At 41.2% G+C, this 22,927-nt stretch overlaps 1 protein-coding gene across 4 annotated transcripts in view; it reads left to right on the top strand.

Moving 5' to 3' along the window:
* Positions 1 to 22,927, top strand: part of SPG11 (SPG11 vesicle trafficking associated, spatacsin) — a 96,420-nt gene that overhangs the window by 65,144 nt on the left and 8,349 nt on the right. For 3 of the 4 annotated variants that reach the window (XM_074235291.1, XM_074235292.1, XM_074235293.1), the window contains 12 exons: positions 2,096 to 2,255; positions 6,799 to 7,013; positions 8,763 to 9,531; positions 10,156 to 10,295; positions 11,339 to 11,537; positions 15,326 to 15,463; positions 16,498 to 16,631; positions 18,825 to 18,932; positions 20,389 to 20,557; positions 21,043 to 21,131; positions 21,292 to 21,447; positions 22,619 to 22,770. In XM_074235291.1, the coding sequence (XP_074091392.1) occupies positions 2,096 to 2,255; positions 6,799 to 7,013; positions 8,763 to 9,531; positions 10,156 to 10,295; positions 11,339 to 11,537; positions 15,326 to 15,463; positions 16,498 to 16,631; positions 18,825 to 18,932; positions 20,389 to 20,557; positions 21,043 to 21,131; positions 21,292 to 21,447; positions 22,619 to 22,770 (2,429 nt within the window). Of the gene's footprint in view, positions 1 to 2,095; positions 2,256 to 6,798; positions 7,014 to 8,762; positions 9,532 to 10,155; positions 10,296 to 11,338; positions 11,538 to 15,325; positions 15,464 to 16,497; positions 16,632 to 18,824; positions 18,933 to 20,388; positions 20,558 to 21,042; positions 21,132 to 21,291; positions 21,448 to 22,618; positions 22,771 to 22,927 lie in introns of those variants that run through there. The other variant, XR_012478136.1, reaches the window with a different exon arrangement.

Genomic DNA, 22,927 nt, shown 5'->3' with positions numbered 1-22,927 from the left:
TCCTAGTGAAATATCAGCCCCTGGAGGACAGGGACTGTTTTGTCTTTGTATCTCCCACTCCACAGTCTGTGCCTGATACATCCTTGGTTCTTATAAATGCTTATGATTGAAGGCCTTGATAAAAGCTTAGATGGCCAGCCTAACAACATTTGCAGATGGCATAAAACTGGAGGGTTAGCTCTGCACACAAAAGGCCAAAGTCAGTGATTTTGGGGGACTGGGACTTGGGCCAAGTCTCCTAAAGTGAAACATAACTGGTATAAGTCCAGTCTTGGGCAGGAACAATATGAGAGAGATGAGGCTGGATAGGAGGTTCTCTTGAAAAGACTGAGGAAACTGAGAGTTGATCATGAGCCCAGTGGCATGATGGAGCAATGGAAAAGGCCAGACACATGGCAGTGCTGTCGTGAACAAAACTTATTAGCTCTGGGTGTCACACATTAGGAAGGAGGTTGGTGAGCAGGAGAGTGGCTAGAGGAGGATGGTCAGTTTGGGGAGAAGCCTCCAGAGCACACCAAAGAAGGATCATATGAAGAATCCTGGGGATGAGAAGAACAAGATCACTTCCTTCAGTCATGTGGGAAAACTTGTTCTGCTTGGGCCCAGCACAGGAGTAGTGAGCAGCTGCAGTGTAACAGGAAACAATAAATGAATATCTCCTGTGTACCAGGCAAGTGCTTAGAGACCCATTCAGTCCTGATGTCAGGAAGAACTTAGAATGAGAGCTATCTAAAAGTATAATGGGATGCCTGGTTGTGAAGGTCATGAATGGCCTATCATTAGAGGTCTTCCAACAAAGGCTCTGGGACCACTTACTAGATTTTTTTTTATGGGGATTTTTTTTCCCTTTCAACTCCAAGATTCTATTTAATACAGGACTTATATAATACAACTAGTAATCAGCTGCCAAAAAAAAATGATGCTAAATACATTTGACTTAGATTTGTTTTTTTTTAAAGAAAGTTTTTTTTTTGAGTTTTACAATTTTTCCCTTATTCTTGCTTCCCTCCCCCCTACAGAAGACATTCTGTTAGTGTTTACATTGTTTCCATTGGTCTAAGTTGAATGTGATGAGAGAGAAATCATATCCTTAAGGAAGAAAAATAAAGTGTAAGAGTTAGCAAAATTACATAATAATATAATGGGGGAGGGTTTCCTAAATTAAAGGTAACAGTCTTTGGTCTTTGTTCAAACTCCACAGTTCTTTCTCTGGATACAGATGGTATTCTCCATTGCAGACAGCCCCAAATTGTCCCTGCTGTTGCACTGATGGGACATCAAGGTTGATCATCACTCCCATGTTGCTGTCAGAGTGTACAATGTTTTTCTAGTTCTTCTCATCTCACTCAACATCAGTTCATGCATATCCCTCCAGGATTCCCTGAATTCCCATCCCTCCTGGTTTCTAATAGAACAATAGTGTTCCATGACATACATGTACCACAGTTTGTTAAGCTATTCCCCAGTTGAAGGATATTCACTTAATTTCCAATTCTTTGCCACCACAAACAGGGCTGCTATGAATATTTTTGTACAAGTGATGTTTTTATCCTTTTTCATAATCTCTTCAAGGTATAGACCCAGTAGTGGTATTGCTGGATCAAAGGGTATTTAGCTTAGATTTATCATCAACAATGATGGTGTTTATTTAGTATTGCTGAATTCTATTTATGTGCTCATATCAATTTATGTACAGTCCTCTTCACAGAAGTCCAGTAGTTGTTAGCCATCTCCCTTTTTTCGTGTATGTGTGTCTGTGTGTTCTCTATATTTGTTCTTCCCAGAAAAGGTCAGAGAGGGCATCAAGCTCAGTGGCTAGATTGGTAGTATTATTTCCTCTGCCAGTGTGCTGTTCTACTCTTCTCTCTTCTGCCTTCATCTGAGGAGGAATACTGTAATACTTCATGTTGTCCATTTAGCATAAGAAAGCATTGGACTTTGGGAAGATAATCCCTAACAGATACAAAGTTTAGATGAGATACAGTCATGGAATGAAATTTGAGGGTTCCTCCATCCCCTTAACCCCAAACTGGTGTTTTTTGGTTACCTATTTGAGCAAAACCAGTCTCCGCAACCCTCTTTTCTTTTTATTCAGATTGAAACAGCAGATAATCTGGCCTGTCTTGCCATTCCTGTGTCGTGGCTAAAATGTCAAGTAAGCTTGCTTTGGAAGCTTATGTTGCAGCAGTGCAAGACCCAGTATGAGCTACGAAAACTCTTGCAGTTGTTTTCTGAAATAGATCATCTTTCTGACGGTAATAGCATTTCTGGTAGCTGAGTTGCTGTGTTGTTTTTTTCATCGTTGTATCATTAACACCTCATAGTACTTTGCCCTTAGTAGGTGCTTACTAAATATTATTAAGTTGAATTAAATTGGATTAGAAGAGAATTGACTTGACTTTCATAATCACTCTAAAATTCAAATCTTTTTGACTCCTTAAGAAATAAGATACCAGAAAATGTGTAAAGTAATTTTATTTTACTGTCCTTAATTTTAATAGTTTTCTTTATATTGTGGCACATCTTTTTCATCTTTCATGTACAATCTTTTTGTGTTATGTATCTATCTGTAGATAACACATGTATGTGAAAACTTCGCACAGAAAATAGAGAGAAAAAAGAAAACTTCTTTGTAATAATATCAAGCTAGGTACTGTAGAAACAATTGTACAATACTCAGTAATGTATAGGAGACAAAAATACAGTAATGAACAGGAGGCAAAATGCAGATCCTCAAAGTTGGAATGGTAAGCAAGGTGAATTAGAAATCCTAAGGCAGGGAGGCAAATTTGACTTCCTAAGAACTGGAACTTGATAGAATGCAGTCATGACTAAATTTGTAACTCTGAAAGGGTAGGCTTTATTTTAAAGTAACAATAAATAAAATGGAGGGATAGAACAGAATATTATTATTGTTATTAGTATATATCAAGAGGATCAGTTCATAATGTAGAAATCTAAGGAATTCCCTAAGGAAAAAGTCTGGTGGTTGACAAATGAGTAAGAATAGTGAAGGGGGATTAGAATATGTTACAAATCATCTGAATAGAAAGAGAAAGTGGATAAGATGTTTAAAAACTAGTTCATAGGACTAGAACACAGACATGATATTAATGACAGGATCTTCTGCTGCTCAAATGTCTTTTCAAGCTCCCTTTTCCTGCCAGAAGCAGAGCAATTAAAAATTTCTTGATGATTCCTTTAAAATATGGAAGAAGCAATGAAGAAAACTGCTATTCTGGGTATGAAAGTGTCCAAATAAGTGTAATTTATTACTGAAATGCAAATTTTAGAAACCTTAAAGATGTGACCCCATCCATCTTTGAATTTTTGGTAAAGAAAAGAGAGGCAAAGTCTGAATGCACTATAGCTCTTGGGAAAACTGATCTTGAAAAGTTCAGTGAAAGGTAGAATCTCATGTCCTAAAATTTAACCACAGTGTGTCAGCCTAAAACAGAAGGGAAGTTCACAAGAATGAAATTGGGAAGACATGAAGAATTTCAATGAGAGAAAAAGGAAAGGTGTTAGGAATGCCTCATGTGATTGTCCAGGGATCTTACTGAGTCACCTAGGTTTTTTAAAAGACATATAATAGAAGATGAAGAGAAGGGCTCATAACTAAAGATGAATGCAAAAGCACGGTGTCGTCCTGTAACAATCATGCTTAGAGAGCCATGGTTCAGAGTGAGCAAAAGTGGACAAGAAATTCAAAAGACAAGAAAAAGGTTTGATTTAGCTGTGTGGGGAAAAAAAAGAGGAGCAATGAAGAGACCAGATTCCCATCCAGCTTAAATACAGGGATGGTGAGGAGAAGCACTTAATTTGTTCTTTACATCCATTTTTCTCTGCCAAGGAGAACAGTCTTGGACCAGAAAGAAAATGACTAGTTGGGAAATGGAAACCTGAGATAAGAAATAAATGCCTCCCTTCTCTTGTTGAGTTCGAGTTAATGAAGTAAAATCTACAAACCAAAGTCTAATAGGCTTGAATTTGATTCCTGACAGAATTCTAGAGTGCCTTGCTGTTTAAAGACCTAGAATGGGAAATGGTAATCTCTAAAAGCTAATGCAATTCATACCAGACTAATCTGATTTCCTTTTTTGACAGGGTTACTAGGCTGGAGATCAAGGGAATACTGTAAACAAATATTTACCTGGATTTCCTCTCATGTTATTCTTGTGCACACAATGGAAAGATGTGAGCTAGTGATAGAATAGTTAGATGGCTTCAGAAATGGTTGAAAGACTCGTCTCATGGGAAAGTCCTTAGTGTCTGACTGCTTGTCAGCTTAGAAAGAGGTTTCCAGTGGAGGGTCCCTGGGACCCTTGCTTGGGAGGCCAGAGGAAGAGTATGTGCTGAGCTGAATCCAGATCTGATAAGAGTCCCTCTTTGCTGTGTGACCCCACTCAATGTCTTTCTGCCTCAGTCTTCTCAGTCATGAAATGGAGATAATCATGGCACCCCTCTCAGGGCTGTTGGGAGGATCAAGTGAGATCATATTTTGAAAGTACTAGCACAGTGATTGGCACATTGCCAGTTTCCTGTCCTTGCCATGTCTCGTTAATATGTTTTATCTGGTTTGGATAAAGGCAGATGTTGTATACTTTTCCAGCTTAAAATTGACATATCATATGACAGAATCAATAAAAATCTGAAGAGCCTGAAATGAAATTTGATGAAGATAAATATAAAGTCTAGTACTTGGATTTAAAACAACAACTTTACAAATTCAGGGTAAAGAAGATAGGTATCCACAAAAAGATTCAAGAGTATTATGAAGTTTCAAGCTCACCGTGTCAGTAGTATAATGTGGCAGCCCAAAATTTAATTCATTCAGCCTTAGACTTCATCAGTTCCAGAATGTCAAAATTAATTTTCCACCTAAGTCTGCCCTACTTAGATGTTGGGCATCATGATACTTGGGGTGTAGGAATAATTAATGAGAGAGCATCTATGAAAAGGATGTTCTAGCTAGAACAATGCTGATGAGGAGTGCAGTGTTTGGAGATATTTATTTTGGAAAGGTGAAGACTTAGGAGGGAGATGACAGCCAACTTGAAGTGGACTAGATTTTTTCTCAAGTGATTGTGTCAGGAGTGGTGGTGAAAGTTAGAGAAGCAGGTCTGGGTTTGGTCCATTGAGGAAGGAGTCCCCAACAGTTAGAGATGGCCAGAGATAGGTTGGGATACTTCAGGAAGGAGCTGTTTTTCCCTCGAAGACTTCCAGCAAAAGCTGGTTAATACTGGTTGGGGTGACCTAGAAGGATTCCCTTTCCCAGAGTAGTCAGAACAAGTGACTTCTGCTTCCATCACAATGCTTCAGTGGTTTTACATGATCCCAGCACGAAAAGCCAGGCTCTCTTTGGGGCACTTTTCACAAGCATTTTGCAAGTCTACTGTCTGTCTATACCCCAACTTGGAGCCCCACTATAGAGCCTATCTCTAGCCCTCACTGGAAGGATATCTGCCTCCTGTTTAAACTGTGGTTCTCTGAAATGGGATGGGCTACTTCCAGAGATTGTTAAGATTTCCTTTTCTTTTCTACCTTCCTTTTCTACCTCATAGTTTTGGGAGGAAAGCAGTTTGTAAACCTTAAAGTGCTATAAGGCAGTAGTTAGCAATAGTAACAATAACATTTATACAGCACTTATTGTGCCAGGCTTTGTGCTCTTGTTTTATCCTCACATCAACCCTATGAACAAACTAAGGCATTCAGAGGTGTAATGACTTGTCCAGGTCAAACGGCTAGTGAGTGTCTGACTCTGGATTTGAAATCAAGTCTTCCTGACCATAGGTCTAGTGCCCTGTGCAATAAATCACCTAGATAAATGGGATCATTTATTTCTAATATATTTCCTGCCTCCCTAAGGAAGAAATCTAGACTTTTGAGATAAAATGTCTAGTTATAACATTGTTACCTTTTTTCAGTTTGTTCATAGAACTTCCTCTGATGTGAGAGTTGAGGTCACCTCAGGTTGATTTTCATGGCTTCATCAAAAATTGTTTATCAAGAATTTCTACAGGAAGAACAAGATTCACCAAGAGATTAAAGACAAAAAACTTTGCTAGGCTACTGTTGTTATTCAGTCATTTTCAACTTTTCATGACCCCATTTGGGGCTTTCTTGGGAAAGATACTGATGTGATTTGCCATTTCTCCAGCTCATTTTACAAGTAAGGAAACAGAGATAAACAGGGTTAAGTGACTTGTCCATGATGAGTCTTCCTGATTCTAAGCCCAGTACTCTGTCCATTGCTCCACCTAGCTTCCCCTTAGCTGGATTACTCAGGATAAGACAACAACTATAATGGATTGAAGTTCTGACTACAGCAGGCCAGTAGTTGGAGATCTGGATGTTGGTCATAGCCATAGGTGCCCTGTCATAATCACAATCTTCCTTGTCATGACGTTAAATAAACTTATAATAGAATTAACTACACAGTCAATGGTGGCTGTTTGGATAAATCAGGTCAGAATGGAAGAGTATTAAAAAATGATAAGGCCTACTCTGTATAAACTAGGATGTAGGTTGAATGCGTTGATTTATCTGTATTAAGACTTATTCTTAAGCAACTGAGTTCAGCCTGGCATTGCTTTGACCATTTTGGACAGTTTTGATATTTCTTTTGTGGGATTCTTACTTTATTTTTTCTGCTAGTTTCATTCCTGTATAATAGTATGGGCAGGTTATATCTCCAAACCCCACATTACTGTATTCGACTTAATATTCTTACCCCTTGACCCCAAATACTCCTCGAATGGCACAGTGGTGTCCTTAATTCTCTTCTTTTTATTACAGGTCCAGATGTGAAGAAGTTGTATGTGCTCAGCCAGATTTTGAAGGATTCATCCATAGCTATTAATCATTCTATCATAACCAGTTACAGCACTGAAAACTTTCAACAGGAATGCAGATCCATTGTGGAAAGGCTGCAGACAGAAAGGCAGTTTGCCCTGGCTAGGAAGGTAGCAGGATTAGCTGAATTACCTATGGACAGTTTGGTTATTGAAGAGGTAAAGTTAGATTTGTTAATTGTGTAAAATTTTGTATTTTTAGAATAATACTGAATTTTCTTTAAAGTAGGATGAAATCTGTAAAACACAATCATTCTGAATACCATCCAAGAGGTAAAATGGAAGGATAGCAAAGAACTTTCCAAAAAGGACCTTTACAGGAGTTAGTTCATGGGATGAATCTTTTTTGTAATTTTTAAATTAAAATTAATTTAATTAAAATTAAATTAAAATTAGATTTTGAATTTTACAATTTTTCCCCTCATCTTGCTTCCCTCCCACAAAAGGCAGTCCTTTAGTCTTTACATTGTTTCCATGGTATACATTGATCTAAATTGAATGTGTTGAGAGAGAAATCATATCCCTAAGAAGAAAACAAAATATAAGAGATAGAAATATTATATAATAAGATAATGGGTTTTTTTTTAATTAAAGGTAACAGTCTTTGGTCTTTGTTCCAACTCTGCAATTCTTTCTCTGGATACAGATGGTATTCTCCATTGCATATACCCCAGAATTGTACCTGATTGTTGCACTGATGGAATGAGCAAGTCCGTTATGATTGATCATCACCCCCATGTTGCTGTTAGGGTGTACAATGTTCTTCTGGTTCTGCTCATTTCACTCAGCATCAGTTCTTGCAAATCCTTCCAGACTTCCCTGAATTCCCATCCATGGGATGAATCTTTTTTTTTAGGGGTTTTTTTTGCAAGGCAACTGGGGTTAAGTGACTTGCCCAAGGCCACACAGCTAGGTAATTATTAAGTGTCTGAGATCGGATTTGAACCCAGGTACTCCTGATTCCAGGGCCGATGCTTTATCCACTACGCCACCTAGCCACCCCAGCATGGGATGAATCTTAAAGGCATTGCTAGCAGAAGGACAGTGTGTGATCTGTGATACATATTCATCTAGAATTGCTTTTTATGCTTATGAGTTTAATCTAACAGATTTAGACTGTAAGGACATAAGGAAAAACTTTTTAGTATTTTGAGGCATTCAGGGCAGCAAGTTTGGAGAAGGAAAATTCAGTAGCTAAGCTATCAAAGGAAAGGTCACCACTGGTTGAAATCTGTCGAGAAAGTCTTGATTCAACCACTTCTTGGTTCCTACATTGGATATGCTTGGCGATACGACAAAGCCAGATTTGCTTCTCCAGTTCTTCCTGTACCCTTAGGAAAGCTGGAAGAACTGGAGAAGCAAATCTGGCTTTGTCGTATCGCCAAGCATATCCAATGTAGGAACCAAGAAGTGGTTGAATCAAGACTTTCTCGACAGATTTCAACCAGTGGTGACCTTTCCTTTGATAGCTTAGCTACTAAAATATGAATAATTGAAAAGTAACATGGGGGGGGGCAGCTAGGTAGTGCAATGGATAGAGAGCACCAGCCCTGGAGTCAGGAGTACCTGAGTTCAAATCCAGCCTCAGACACTTAATAATTACCTAGCTGTGTAGCCTTGGGCAAGCCACTTAACCCCACTGCCTTGTAAAAAAAAAAAACTTAAAAAAAAGAAAAGTAACATGGAACATTTTCCTAATTAGAATTGTTTTCAAAATAGATCAAGTGCCTTTTTTCTGGGATGTCAGAGAATGAATAGATTGGATGATGTTTTCTGATAGGATCCATCTCATTTTGTTTTCCTTTTATTTTGAATATTATACTACTAATACTATTTTTAAGGATAGGATCAGTATGGCCAGTGATCCTTTTTTTAAAAATATGGTAAAACCTTGTTTGTATTTTACAGATAACTCAGGAGATGCAGACCCTAAAACATATTGGTCAGTGGTACCTGAAACAAACAAGGATTGAATTCTGGAAAAAATGTCATGAAAATTTTAAGAAGAATTCCATTTTAAAAAGAATAGCATCTGACTATTTTTTAGCTCAGGCCACTCTGCTATCTGAGTTTTCAGCTGATGAGAAATGTTGCAACATTATGGAAAGACATTTGCTGCTAACTCTGGCAGGCCATTGGCTTGCCCAGGAGGATCCTGTACCCTTAGGAAAGCTGGAAGAACTGGAGAAGCAAATCTGGCTTTGTCGTATCGCCAAACATATCCAATGTAGGAACCAAGAAGTGGTTGAATCAAGACTTTCTCAACAGATTTCAACCAGTGGTGACCTTTCCTTTGATAGCTTAGCTACTGAATTTTCCTTCTCCAAACTTGCTGCCCTGAATGCCTCAAAATACTTAGAAATTAATGGCTTTCCCCCCAAAGAAGCCTCTAAAAGTAGATTGGATAAGAATGAAGCAGAGTCATTAAACTTTCTGATTGGGCATCTGTTAGATGAGGGCTCTGTGCATGAAGCAAGCAGAGTTTGCCACTATTTTCATTTCTATAGTCAAGATGTTTTCTTAGTGTTGCACTGTAGAGCATTGGCCTCAGGAGAAGCTAGTGGAGATGATTTGCACCCAGAAGTCCAAGCTATCCTTCAAAATGCTGAGCTTCCAGAGGAGAAGGAACAGAAGGAAGAGGAACAAGCTGGAGCTCCAATTAGGAGATTTCCGAGCAGTATGTAACTTGAACCCAGTGGATAAGTCACTGGAAGCTCCTAACCCCATATTTCAGTTCGTACCCACTGCCTGGGAAGTAAGAGAGAAAAAGAGAGAGAGTTTCTGGTCCCCCTGTTGTATGGGACTAATGTCTTCTGGGAATCCCAAACTAGAACTCTGGATACCTTTTCCCCCATATAGTATAACATGGTTATGAATGGATACTATTTTTATGGGGAAAATACTTTTTGAATTCTAAACTGATTTAAAAATGAGATTATGGAATCATGACTATTTTATATTTTGAGTTTCCTATAGATTTCTGGGATCTAAGTCTTTATATTAATTGGTTTGCCAATCTTCTATTGTCATTTAGTAGGAAGAGAGTATCAATATTGCCCTGTGACTATCAGGAAATCATAATAATACTAAGTAGAATATCCTTGGTCAGAATTCTTGGAGAAGGAATTTGAAAGATGTGTGGAACTTGTTTGAAGTGATTCTGACTAACTGGGTATCTTTTGGAAGTTTATGAATAAAAAATGGGAAATGGAAACAAAAAGGTCAGACCTCTAGGATTACCAGGTGAGATGACTTCATTGACTACCTGTTTGCTTTCCTCATGCTTATCAATTGCTTCTAGCCTCAAGTCTGGATAGTCAGTCCTTTGTTATGGTGACACATGGTGATGAGATTGCAGCCCATCTGGAGACTTTGATTAGCAGATGTCTTCATGGGAAGAACTACTGCCGGCAAGTCCTTTGTTTGTATGAACTTGCCAAGGTATGTGCACATACTGGGATTATGGGGCATGGAACAAGGGGAAAGAAGGTGGGTTAGCTGCCTAGCCCTCAGTGACTATAGAGTACAAACAGTATCAAGCTTAGACTTTTGTCAAAGGAGAAATGTTGTTTTCACATGGAAACTCCCTGTATGTGTAATAGTGTCTGAGAAAGATAAATCAACTGAGAGTTTAATCATTAAAACATAAGAAGCCTCATGACCTAAGGATAGAGAGCTGACCTCAGGGTCAGGACCCCCTGGGGTCAAGTTCTGCCTCTAAAACATTACTGTAACCACATCACACTAGGCAATTGTTGAACCTCCCAGGGCTCCTAGAGAGCCATCAAGACTGCTGATGTAAAGAGAATTTCTGCACAAGGGAGCACCTTACACTGAGAATCACAGATCCTCCCTCTGCACAGGTTGCCTCCCCAAATAAAACAGAAACTAATGAAGTTAGACTGGTTAACTATGGAGATATTGGACTAAAAATCGAGAAATTAGAGAGAGAGAGAGAGAGAGAGAGAGAGTGTGTGTGTGTGTGTGTGTGAGTTTGTGTGTGTGAGAAGTTATAAGAAACACTCTAGAGTACTATACTTTGGGATGTCTCAGCTATTGGTTCAGAAATTCGGATTTCCACTATTCCAGTTGTCTGAATAAGGGAAAGGAAAATGGGGAGAAAATGGGACAAGGCAAGGAAGATAGAAAAAGACTAAGATTTGATAGGGAGAGAAAAAGAAGGAAATAGAAGTGTTGGAAAAAGCACGAGCTGACCTGGGAAGAGAGGACACATGCTAAGTTTCCAGTTTTTATAAAATTTTTAAAACTCAATTGTCCAAAAGAAATCATAAATAGCCTGTGGCACCTGCCCCCTTTGCCTGAGTTCATTTGGCTTGGGTTTGGGTCCCTTAGTGAAATAGTAGAAAAGAGAAGCACTACTTGGTCTTTCAAAGATTCCTTCTGAGTCCCACTAGCTTGGCTGGTGTTTCCCTGGCATGTCTCCTACCGACCTCAGGTTTCACTGTGCTTTCTGCAACCCTCAGGAGCTGGACTGCACTTACCAGGAAATCTCTGCTCAGGACAACACCGCTGTGCTTCAAGCCATCCTATCCTCCCAACAACCTGACCGCTGTAAGCGTGCCCAGGCCTTCATTACTACCCAAGGTCTAACAGCAGACAAGGTAGCCGACCTTGTGGCTGAAGAGGTGATGCAGGAGCTGCTGGCCACCTCAGCAGAAAAAGGTGATGGCATCAGGGTCCACACTTATGTGTGTGATGGAAGCATGTTTTCAAAACTCATGTCTTGGGATTGTTCTTCAAAAGTTCTCTAGAATCTCATTGAAGGATGCTAATGATTCTGGGCTCTTTGGGCTAGCAGAATATCAGCTTTTTTTTTAGGAGAGAACCTTTATTTTATTTTATTTTTTTAACTCTCATTTTGTACAAATTTTTTTTTTTACATTAATAAAATATTCTTGTTTAAGAGTAAACAAAATACCCCTCCCCCATGAATATAGACTTGCTTGGGTGATAAAGGGGAGAGAAAAAATTAAAATTAAAAAAAAATAATAGTAATAATTGTAGGTATGGCCAGGTGGCGCAATGGACGAAGCACCAGTCCTGGAGCCACGAGCACCCGAGCTCATATCCAGCCCCATAGACCCAACAATCACCCAGCCGTGTGATATGCAAGCCATCTGATCCCCACTGCCCTGCAAAAAACAAAAAGAAAGGGAAAAAGAAGACCCCGGGTCCAAATCTGGCCTCAGACACCCAAAGATCACCCTGCTATGTGGCCCCAGGCAGGCCACCCAGCCCCATTTGCCCTGCACCCTCCCCCAATAATAATAGTAAAAAACATGCTTCAGTCTTTGTTCCAGCCCCAACAACTCTGTCATGGGTGGATCGCATTCTTTATGGTAAGTCCATCGCAAAAGTTGCTTCCATATTTTTCCACTGTTGCCATTGTTGATCGCAACTCCCTCCTTATTTCTCCACTGCCATGTACTATATTTTCTCTGTCACTCTGACTCTGCTGTAGGGTAGCTGAGTGGCATGGCAGACAGATCCCTGGTCCTGGGGCCAAGAAGCCCTGAGCCCCCATACCACCCTTTAGGCCCAGAATCCACCTGGCCCTATGGTCCTGGGCAGGCCTTCCAATCCCAGCCCCTTGCAAGAAGTAAAAAAGAAAATGTGTTATATCTGACCACTCTCACCCCATGGTCCATCCTGTCCTCCTTTATTCACATCCCCATCCCTTCCCCCTGTCACTCCCCTCCTTCTTACTCCAGATGTCTATACCCCATTGAGTATATATGCTGTTTCCTCTCCTAGTCACCTCTGATGAGAGCCAAAGGTTCCCTCATTCCCCCTTGCCTCCCCCTTTCCATATCATTGCAATAGCTCATTGTAATAAAAAAATCTTATTATATGAAATATCTTTGCCTATTCTCCCTCTCCTTTTTCTTTCTCCCATTTCATTTCCCTTTTTTCTATTGACTCCATTTTTACACCATATTTTATCTTCGAATTCAGCTTACTCCTGCGCTTCAACTATAAAAGCTCCCTCTACCTGCTCTATTAACTGAGAAGGTCCATATGAGTATTATCAGTGTCATTTTTCTAGGCAGGAATACATGCAGTTCATCATCATTAAGTCCCTCATATTTTCCCCCTTTCCTCCAGTCTCCATGCTTCACCTGAGTCCTGTATCTGAAGATCAAACCTTCTGTTCAGCTCTGGCCATTCCAACAGGAACATTTGAAATTCCCCCGGTTCATTGAAAGTCCATCTTTGTCCCTGGAAGAGGACATTCAGCCTTGCTGGGTAGTTCATTCTTGGCTGCATTCTAAGCTCTTTTGCCTTCCCCGGTATATTGTATTCCAAGCCCTCTGAGCTTCCAGTGTAGTTGCTGCTAAGTCCTGTGTGATCCTGACTGCAGCTCCACGATATTTGAACTGTGTCCTTCTGCTGCTTGTAATATTTTCTCTTTGACTTGGGAGTTCTAGAACTTGGCTATAATATTCCTGGGGGTTGGTTTTTTGGGGTCTCTTTCTCGAGGGGATCGGTGGATTCTCTCCATTTCTATTTTGCCCTCTGCTTCTAGAATATCAGGGCAATTTTCCTGTAGTAATTCTTTGAAAATGATGTCAAGGCTCTTTTCCTGATCCTGACTTTCAGGTATTCCAATAATTTTTAAATTATCTTTCCTGTCTGTTTTCCATATCAGTTGTTTTTTCAATGAGATAGTTCACATTTTCTTCTAATTTTTCATTTTTTTTGGTTTTGAAGTATTGATTTCTGATTTCTAGTAACTTCATCAATCTACCTGAATTCTATTCTTTGTCTGAAAGATTTGTTCTCCTCAGAGTTTTCTTATCTCTTTTTCCATCTGGCCAATTTTGCTTTTTAAGGCATTCTTCTCCTCAATAACTTTTTGAACTGTTTTATCCATTTGACCTAAGCTGGTTTTTAGCATGCTATTTTCTTCAGCATTTTTTTGGATTTCCTTGACTAAGCTGCTGACTTCATTTTCATGTTTTTTCTGCATCTCCTTTCTTTTCCCAGTTTTTCTTCCAACTCCCTCATTTGATTTTCAAAGTCTTTTTTGAGCTTTGTCATAGCCTGAGCCCAATTTCTGTTTTTCTTGGAGTCTTTAGATGCAGGAGCTTGTGCTTCCTCATCTTCAGACTGAGTGGTTTGATCCTTCTTGGGCTCATATGCAAACTATTTCTCAGTGGTCTTCCTTTTGTTTCTCTGCTTGCTCATTTTCCCAGCCTGGGCCTGGTTTTGGGGTGCTTCCTGAGCTTTTGGGACACTCCCACAAGGGTCTCAGTGTGTGAGGCTCTGTCCTCCCTCCTGGTCTGTGAATGACCATAAGCACCACCCTGTGCCACAGGGCCGAGGTGGGGGGGCCCTGTTGTTCTATGGGGGGGCCTAGACTGCGATCAGGATCTGAACGTGGTCAGAGCCCCAGAGTCCTCTTCCAGAGGCAGAGGACCGAGCTCTGCAGTCTCTCTTCACTCCCCTCCCTCAGCTCAGTGGGCTCATGCCCTGGAGGCTCCTGCTTACCAGCTCCATCTGCTTCTGTTTCCGGATCCGGGCTGCAGAAAAACCAAGCTGCTCACTGTGTGCCCTGAGGGCTGGGCTCCACGTGCTCACTCTGGCAGAGGTCCCCCGCTGTTCCCCTACTTTGTGCCTGATGCTCCCCAGGGTGCAGCTCAGGAGACTCCCCCTCTGCTGTGAGCCGTGGCTCCTAGCGTCCTGGGGCTGCCTCCGGGAGGCTGAAGTTCTTTCGCTCTGGCAGGCCGCCCCTCCGACCCTGGGGAGCAGAGCCTTTCTGCTCTTTTCCAGGTTACCTTGAGTGGGAGAACTGCCTCAATGGGTCCCTTTGTGGGTTCTATCTCTCGAAAGTTTAGTTAGAGTCCTTAGTTTCAAGTTTTATCACAGAGCGCCTAAGACTGGATCACTTCTTGTCGCCATCTTGGCTCCGCCCCCCAGGATATCAGCTTTAGCAGGTCCTAACAAGCAGCGATTTTTGAGTGTATACCCCATAGTTGCCTGTCATGAAGACCAATCTAACCAAGTTTAGAGAAGCTCATCACCAGGTCAGCCACCAGATGATAAATTTAGGGATCACAACCTCTTAGGAAATGGTCTAAGGATGTGAAGGAGTTGTGATCTGCAATGGTGAAGGGAATTCCCACACTGAGAAAATCACAAATGTTTTGAATTATTTAAACTTATAGTTGAAAAATTCATGCTGCTTTTTCAGAAAGATGACTACCCTAGATGAGTTTTCATATTTAACCTTGAGAATGATGCTGAGACTGAATATTCTGGGTAGCTCCTAGTATTGACTCTTGGTATATTGGATGCTTTTCCTCCCCATGCAAAAAGATCCCATCAAGGGTCAGCTCTTCCTCCCCACTCACCCACCCACCCATAGAGAGTTGCCATATTTAGCTGTGGTCTTGTGCATTTTTTTCTCATGTTCCTAAACAACAGTGTCTTTTCCTCTATTGGAACAGGACAGAAGGCGGCTTCCAGTCCAGCCAAGGAAGGCCTGATGTTCCTCCAGCTGACTGCCCTGTGCCAGGATCGTACATTGGTTGGCATGAAACTGCTGGATAAGATTTCCTCAGTTCCTCCTGGGGAGCTGTCCTGTAGTAAGTTGGTGCTGGGCTTGGAGGCATGTGACCTCATGTTTATTTGTCTCTGAAGGATCTCTCTGGAAGCTCAGTCCCCTAGACATTTCACCAATAGGACCAGAACCTTCCTAGTTGTTCATGACTATTCGTGGCTATTCTATTACTATGCAAAATATATGGAGGAGCCCTATGTAGCCCAGGAAGCTCTGGATACATAGGCCCATTTCTGTTGCTTAGCTTCTTTGTTTCTGCCCTCCTGTTTCTGATTGTGGCCCCTGGGGCCTGGGTAGAAAGATAACTGTGCTAACCAATAGCAAGTGACATTTGGGCAGGCCCTAGGTCTGGGGAGAGAGCCATAGGCATTAATTAACCTTCCTGTTTCTAGAGATTGGATTCATAGCTATAGAAGACAGACTGAAGCATTGACTCTCAAGTCAGGCCACCTGGGTTATTGATTTTACCTCTCCTCTACCTGTGTGACCTTTGAGCAAATTATTTTAACTTAGATCTCAGTTTCTTCCCCATTGAAATGAGAGGGTAGATCAGAGTTCTAAGATCCCTTCTCATTCTAAATCTTGTGAATCTACAAAAAAAAAAAATAGGTTTTCCAATATCCCATCTGATGAATACATTCTACCCTGCATCTAAGACCCTTTGTGGAACCATTCTGACCAAGAGGGTAGTAAAGTGATCTTTCAGGAGAATTAATTCCCCTTCTTAAGTCATCCAGATATGAACTTAAGGCATTTAATGGTTTCTAATTATAGAGCCAGTGACATCAGGATCTTCATTGAGAAACTGAAGAGATCACTAGAGTAAAATCCCTGTGTCCAGCACCCTTAATCTTTTATTTCTACATAGTCAAGTTGTTTAAGAAAATACCAAAAATGTAAACAATAATATGCTTTGATCTGCATTCAGATAGCATTTTTCATCATAAGTACCTCAAATCATTGTATTGCTGAGAATAACTAAACACCCTTACACTTTTCACTAATATATAGCATCTATTCCCAGCCATCTCAGTAGCCTCTCCTCACTTCTGTCCACAGCCACAGAGTTACTGATCCTGGCCCATCAGTGTTTCACTCTGACCTGTCACATGGAAGGCATTATCAGGGTCTTACAGGCGGCTCGGCTGCTCACTGATAACCATTTAGCCCCCAATGATGAGTATGGACTGGTGGTAAGTAACTGCCTTGCAGCCACACATACCCCCCAGGAGACTCTGTTCTATATAATAACTCGGTATGCTGAAGTACCAGCACAGTATCTTCCATATAGCAAGTGCTTAATCAAATGGTTTTGCAACAGAATTTTTGAAATTATGTCAGAATAGTCAAACATGGCACAGGAAAAGGAAATGAGCCTCAAGTTAGGGCCAATTTGGATAAATGTTGGGGTCATCTTAATTCAGCTGATGGTATCCAGGGGCCAATTTTTTATATAAAAAGAAAGATTTTATTTTATTTCATTAAATTTTTCCCCTAATCTCACTTTCCTCTCCCCCACCCCCCCATAGAAGACAGTCTGTTAATCTTTATATTGGTGTACATTGATCTAAGTTGAATGTGATGAGAGAGAAATCATATACTTAAGGAAGAAAAATAAAGTATAAGAGATAGAAAAATTGCATAATAAGATAAATTTTTTTAAAAATTAAAGGTAATGGGGTGGCTAGGTGGCACAATGGATAGAGCTCCGGCCCTTGGAATCAGGAGTACCTGAGTTCAAATCCGGCCTCAGACACTTAATAATTACCTAGCTGTGTGGCCTTGGGCAAGCTGCTTAACCCCATTGCCTTGCAAAAAAAAATAATAATAAAGGTAATAGTCTTTGGTCTTTGTTCAAACTCCACAGTTCTTTCTCTGTATACAGATGATATTCTTCATTGCAGACAGCCCTAAATTGTCCCTGATGTTGCACTGATGGGATGAGCAAATCCATCAAGGTTGATCCTCATCCCCCTTGTTGCTGTTAGGGTGGACAATGTTTTTCTGGTTCTGCTCATCTCACTCAGTATCAGTTCATGCAGATCCCTCCGGGCTTCCCTGAAAGGTTGGATGAGTTCATACCGGGGCCATTTTTAAGGAACATAAGAACACAAGAACATTTATAACATGAGCTTTCCTCCCTTTGTGTTATTTTTGTTATTTTTTATTTTTAAGTCATATTTTTATAGGGATTTAGAGTAAGTTGCTCTGAAGAAGAGGAATAAGGAACCTCTTTGAACCCTCAGAACTCCATTTGTCCATTTTGGGGTACTACTATCAACTGAATTTGCCTCATCCTTTTTAAAAAGTGTACCTTCGTGTCATCTTATGGATCACATCATCTATCTCCTGTCCACTAAGAGTGGGTGTTCCTAAGATACTTTCTTTCCTGCCCTGTTGACTTTCTACTTTCTCTCATGGTGATTTCACCTGTCCTCAAAGGTTCAGCTATTATCTCTACACAGATGATTCCAGATTTATATATTTAGCCCTGATGTCCTAAATTCTATAGTCATTTTGATATTTTAAACTTAGCATGCCCAAAACAGAATAGATTATCTTCTTTCCCAAACTTACCTCTTTCCCAGACTTGCCTGTTTCTGTTGAGAGTATCCCCTTCCTCCTGGTAGCCTGTTTGTAACCTTGGCATCATCCTTCCTTGTCCTATTGCCACATCTTGGTGATTTTCCCTTTACAATGTACGTGGCATCTGTTCCTTTCATTTCATTCTTCCCCCAGAGAGTTCAGACCCTCATCATCTCTTGTCTGCACTATTCTCAGGCTTCTCTCCAATCCATCCTGCTCCTAGCTACCAGAACATGTTTCCTAAGGCACAGTTCTGATTATGACACTTTTTTCCTCCAAAACTCTACTCCATTCCCTACTTATTATTACTTTTAGAATAAGATACCAGTTCCTTGTCTGACATCCTAGGCCCTCCAGTTTGACTCCTACCCAACTTTCCAGCCTTTTGCCCCTTCTGCCCCCACTCTGGTTCTGTGATACTGGACTATCATCGTGACCAATCATGGCACCTCGCCCTCTTGTCTTCATCTTCCAGGCCCAACTCAGGTGCCTCTTGCTCCATGAAGCACCTCCCTGATACACTCAGCTGCTGATTCCAGTCCTTATTCCCATAGGACCTTGTATTTCATTACTTAGTACAATGTACTGTGTGTGCTTATTTCCTCTCCCTACCCCAGGAGAATGTAAGGTCTTTGAGGACAGGACTATTTGGGGTTATTGTCACTGTCTCCCTTAACCTTAACCATCTTAACCAGAGTAGATATTTCATAAGTGGTGAACCAAATTGGTATGTCTTCAAGTCTTTCAGATCTATAAGGCCTAGAGCACCAGCAGTTCTGACACAGTTTGTCCCTTCTCAGGTCCGCCTCCTGACGGGTATTGGAAGATATAACGAGATGACCTACATATTTGATTTGCTTCACAGAAAACATTACTTTGAAGTGTTGATGAGGAAAAAGCTGGACCCGGTAGGTGCAGGGAGACTGAATAACATGTTTAACACATTCAATTGATATTCAGAATTCTGGGGATGGGGGTGATTTCTAAGACTTCAAGCAAGAACAGACCCTTCACTGAGTAAAAGAGGGCAATGGATAAGCTGAGTTGTAGCCTGTGTGTGTGTCAGGCATGAGAGCAACCAGCAAGCAGACCTATAGATAGATAATCTGGGGAATGAACTGGACCTAAGTTGTCCTTAGTGGAGGGAACTCTCTGGGTGAGGAAACTCCCTTTCTCTGTAATTGATAATTGACAATATTGTAGAATTAGTAGGTAGAGCCTGAGAGGTTGGGTAACCACTAGCCCAGGGTCACATGGCCATAGGTATCAAAGGGGATCCAGGTCTTCCTGGTTCTGAGACTGGCTCTCTGTCCCCTGTACACACTAAAAATTAGTGTCATCCTCCTGAGCTCTCCATCTGTTTCTGCTGGTGGGATTCCTGACTCAACCTACTTGGTGTGAGTAGTTAGAAAGTTACTGAAGGGTCCCACACTTTATTAGATGTGAATCCACTTGTATATCTGTTTCTTGGGAGTCCCACATATCATCCATGACCCTGAGAGCACTGCTAGAATAATGGGTTTGTCTGAGCATCTCCTTAGGAAAGGTTTCCTGCCAAGGGCATCCTGCTCCTTCCGAGATCCCTAATTTGCCTCCTGGTGCCAGCTGCTGGTGGCGCAAAGGGATCCTTATCCCAGTTAGAGGAGCATCCTTCCTGAGGGTTGGACCTTACGCTAACCACTTGGACAGGAGGGCAGGATTCAGTGATCAAGTGCATGCAGCCTTCCCCCCAGGCTGAAGGTACTTACCTTGCTTGGGGGAAAGTGGGATTTCCTGTGCAACAAAGTGCTGGAAAATGCTTCTAGCAAACTTCTACAGAAGGAGGTGGGAAAACCAAGTGACTGAATGCTGAATATGACTTGGTGTCAGCTCAGCACAGCCATTTACAAAAATAGTGGGCAGATGGTCTCAGGAACAACCATAAAGACCGCCTTGATTAGTTGGTGACTTGCCTCACTTTTCTCTCACCTCTGTTCATAGATGCCATTTGCATATAATTCTTTGACCCTCACCTCTTGTCCACCCCAAGGTGGTGAGAAGTATAATTCGATTTCTGTGGGCTAAGGCTAGATAAAGGCAGGCATTTGAGTCCAAGGTGCTGTCTTTCATTATTGCCTCACACCCCTACTAGCTTGACTTGGCTCAAGGGCAGGCAGGTCCAGTCTTGTCCCCTAGTCCCATAGGGTGGACCTGAGGGCTAACCACATTGACTGATCTTACTTCAGAGGAGACTGGTTAGCACCAATTTAGACATAGCAAAGTGGGGGTGGTAGTGACTTTGTGGGAGAGGAGTTGCTGATGCCAACAGGAGAGTTTGAGTGGGTTTGAGGTTCTTCCATTGGTACCCTTTCTTTTCCTTGGCAGACTGGAACTCTAAAGACGGCCCTGTTGGACTATATCAAGCGCTGCCGCCCAGGAGACAGTGAGAAGCATAACATGATTGCTCTCTGCTTCAGCATGTGCAGGGAGATTGGGGAAAACCATGAGGCAGCTGCCCACATCCAACTGAAGCTAATTGAATCTCAGCCCTGGGGTGAGCAGAGCCCAAGGGCAGCACTGACAAACTCAGGTGGTCTAGGGTTGTCTCTGGAAAGTCCTTAAAAGCTTTAGCAGTTAAATTTCTCAGGGAAAGCTCTAACTGATACTCACAGGACACTTAACATCTACAATTACTCAGACTGAAGTATACCATCATTGGTACACCAGAAAGGAAGTTGTTAGTTGGGTGACTTTAACCAAGAATAATGTTTGGGGTTCCCAACCTTTTGTGTTTCTGGCCAAAAAGCCTTTATTGAAGCATTCTAAGACCTCCTCCCTCAGTCCTGTGAATGAGGGCTAGGGCACAAGTATACTGAAGGTGCAATGCTGCCCAGAGGATATGGTTGGTTAGGTATTAAGATTGAAATGAGTCCATAGAAGACTCTGTGGGCAGGATCTGATGAGTTCAAGTGCAGAGGTTTCAGGGAAACACAAAAGGCAAGGCAAATGGTAGTTCACAAGTCCCCTTTTCTTGTACAGAGGAATGTATCCAGGATGGGGCCCAACTGAAACAGCTGCTGCTGAAAGCCCTGACTCTGATGTTGGATGCAGCAGAGAGTTATGCTAAGGTAACCGTGCATGCCCTGGCCCAGGCAAGCCTGGTGGAACATCTGAGTGAGGGAAAAGTACATAGAAGATGGCTTCTCCTTAGAATAGTCTTCCCAAGCCCAATGTCCTTCACAAAAAAGTTCATTATCTTTCTCTATTCCTCTCCCCCCACACCTCTAGGATTCCTGCGTTCGTCAGGCTCTGCACTGTCACAGACTTACAAAGCTGATAACACTACAGATTCATTTTCTAAATACTGGCCTAAACACGATGCTCATCAATCTTAACAGACAGAATCTGACTGACTGCATCATGAGCCTGCCTCGGTTCTATCAGGTGAAAGGGAGGGAAGGCCGGGCGAGAGGTGGGAAGGATTTGAGAGTATTACTGCTTAGTACCAGGGGCCATGGCCAGGACAGCCAGTTTGTCAGGGATCAAGCCCATAATGAATAAAACGGACAACTTAATCAAAACATTGTTTCTAATACTCGATGCTAGACCTAGGTCTTAAGTTTAGATAGCTGCTAGCACAGCAGTATTAGCGGAACTATTGTTGCTCCATCCAGCCTTTATACACAACTCTGCCTCTTGCTCCTTCTGTACCTTAGCTTGCCTCTATCCCACATGTACCCCTCACTTCCCTACACACATATAAATTAAGACTTTAAGGGCATGGAAGTTGGCAAATATCTTGCTAAAATAAGGTGGACAGTTTCAGTCATCATTGCATGTGCAACCAGAAAGAAGGGAAATGCTCAGTTGGTCCTAGACTGAAAGGGAAAATCCAGTTATACCAGCAATGTTCTGATTACTAGCCTTCTCATCCCCCTCTCACATGGAAATTTGAGGGACCCTGTAGGAATCATTTCTCTTGAAAGCATAGGTTTAAAGTTAAGCTTGGGGATATTTCATGCCTCATCTAGGTAACCTGTGCTCAAGTCTCTAATGTCTTAATGATCCTGCAATTAATTTAAACTACAGTTTAAACATTTCATTCTGATTTTATTCTGGGTGATAATCCTATTACCCAGGAACCAGAAAGCATGGATTCTATAGGTTCTTTGCAAAGGAGATAAGATGAATTTTGCTTCTTGGCAATTAAGACTAATAACTGAAAGAGAAAAATGGGAAAACCTATTAGATCAGGTGAAATTTTTTATTAAAACCTTCCCTTTGGGGGCGGCTAGGTGGCACAGCAGATAAAACACCAGCCCGGGAGTCAGGAGTACCTGGGTTCAAATCCAGTCTCAGACACTTAATGACCTAGCTGTGTAGCCTTGGGCAAGCCACTTAACCCCATTTGCCTTGCAAAAAAAAAAAAACCTTCCCTTTGGGGACCAAAAACTAGGAAGAATATTGAACATCTAGTGAAAATGAATTGACATATAATTGAAAGAAATCTAGTTTGTAACTTTAAAAAAAAATCTTTTGCTAATTAGGTCAAATTGAATATATTTGGTGTTAATTTATATTAAATTTTGTGTTTTCTGATCCTTTTTTAAAAAAGGCCTCAATTGTAGCTGAAGCCTATGACTTTATCCCAGATTGGGCTGAAATTCTGTATCAACAAGTGATTCTAAAAGGAGACTTCAATTACTTGGAAGAATTTAAGCAGCAAAGGTTATTAAAAACTAATATATTTGAAGAAATTTCCAAGAAGTGAGTATTGTAAAGCAGGCTGCTTTGTCAGTCTCAAATCAAGTAACAAATTGCTTTTAAAATGCTCTTGGGTGACTTCCCCTTGAGGTAAAGGACAAAAAGAAATTTGCTAAAAAGAACTCTGATTTAGACTGCCACAAATATATAGCAGATATCT

The sequence above is a fragment of the Macrotis lagotis genome, chromosome 4 (assembly GCF_037893015.1).
Source record: "Macrotis lagotis isolate mMagLag1 chromosome 4, bilby.v1.9.chrom.fasta, whole genome shotgun sequence".
NCBI lineage: Eukaryota > Metazoa > Chordata > Mammalia > Peramelemorphia > Peramelidae > Macrotis > Macrotis lagotis.
The sequence above is the reverse complement of the archived record's forward strand: the minus strand, read 5'-3'. Positions and strand labels throughout refer to the sequence as shown.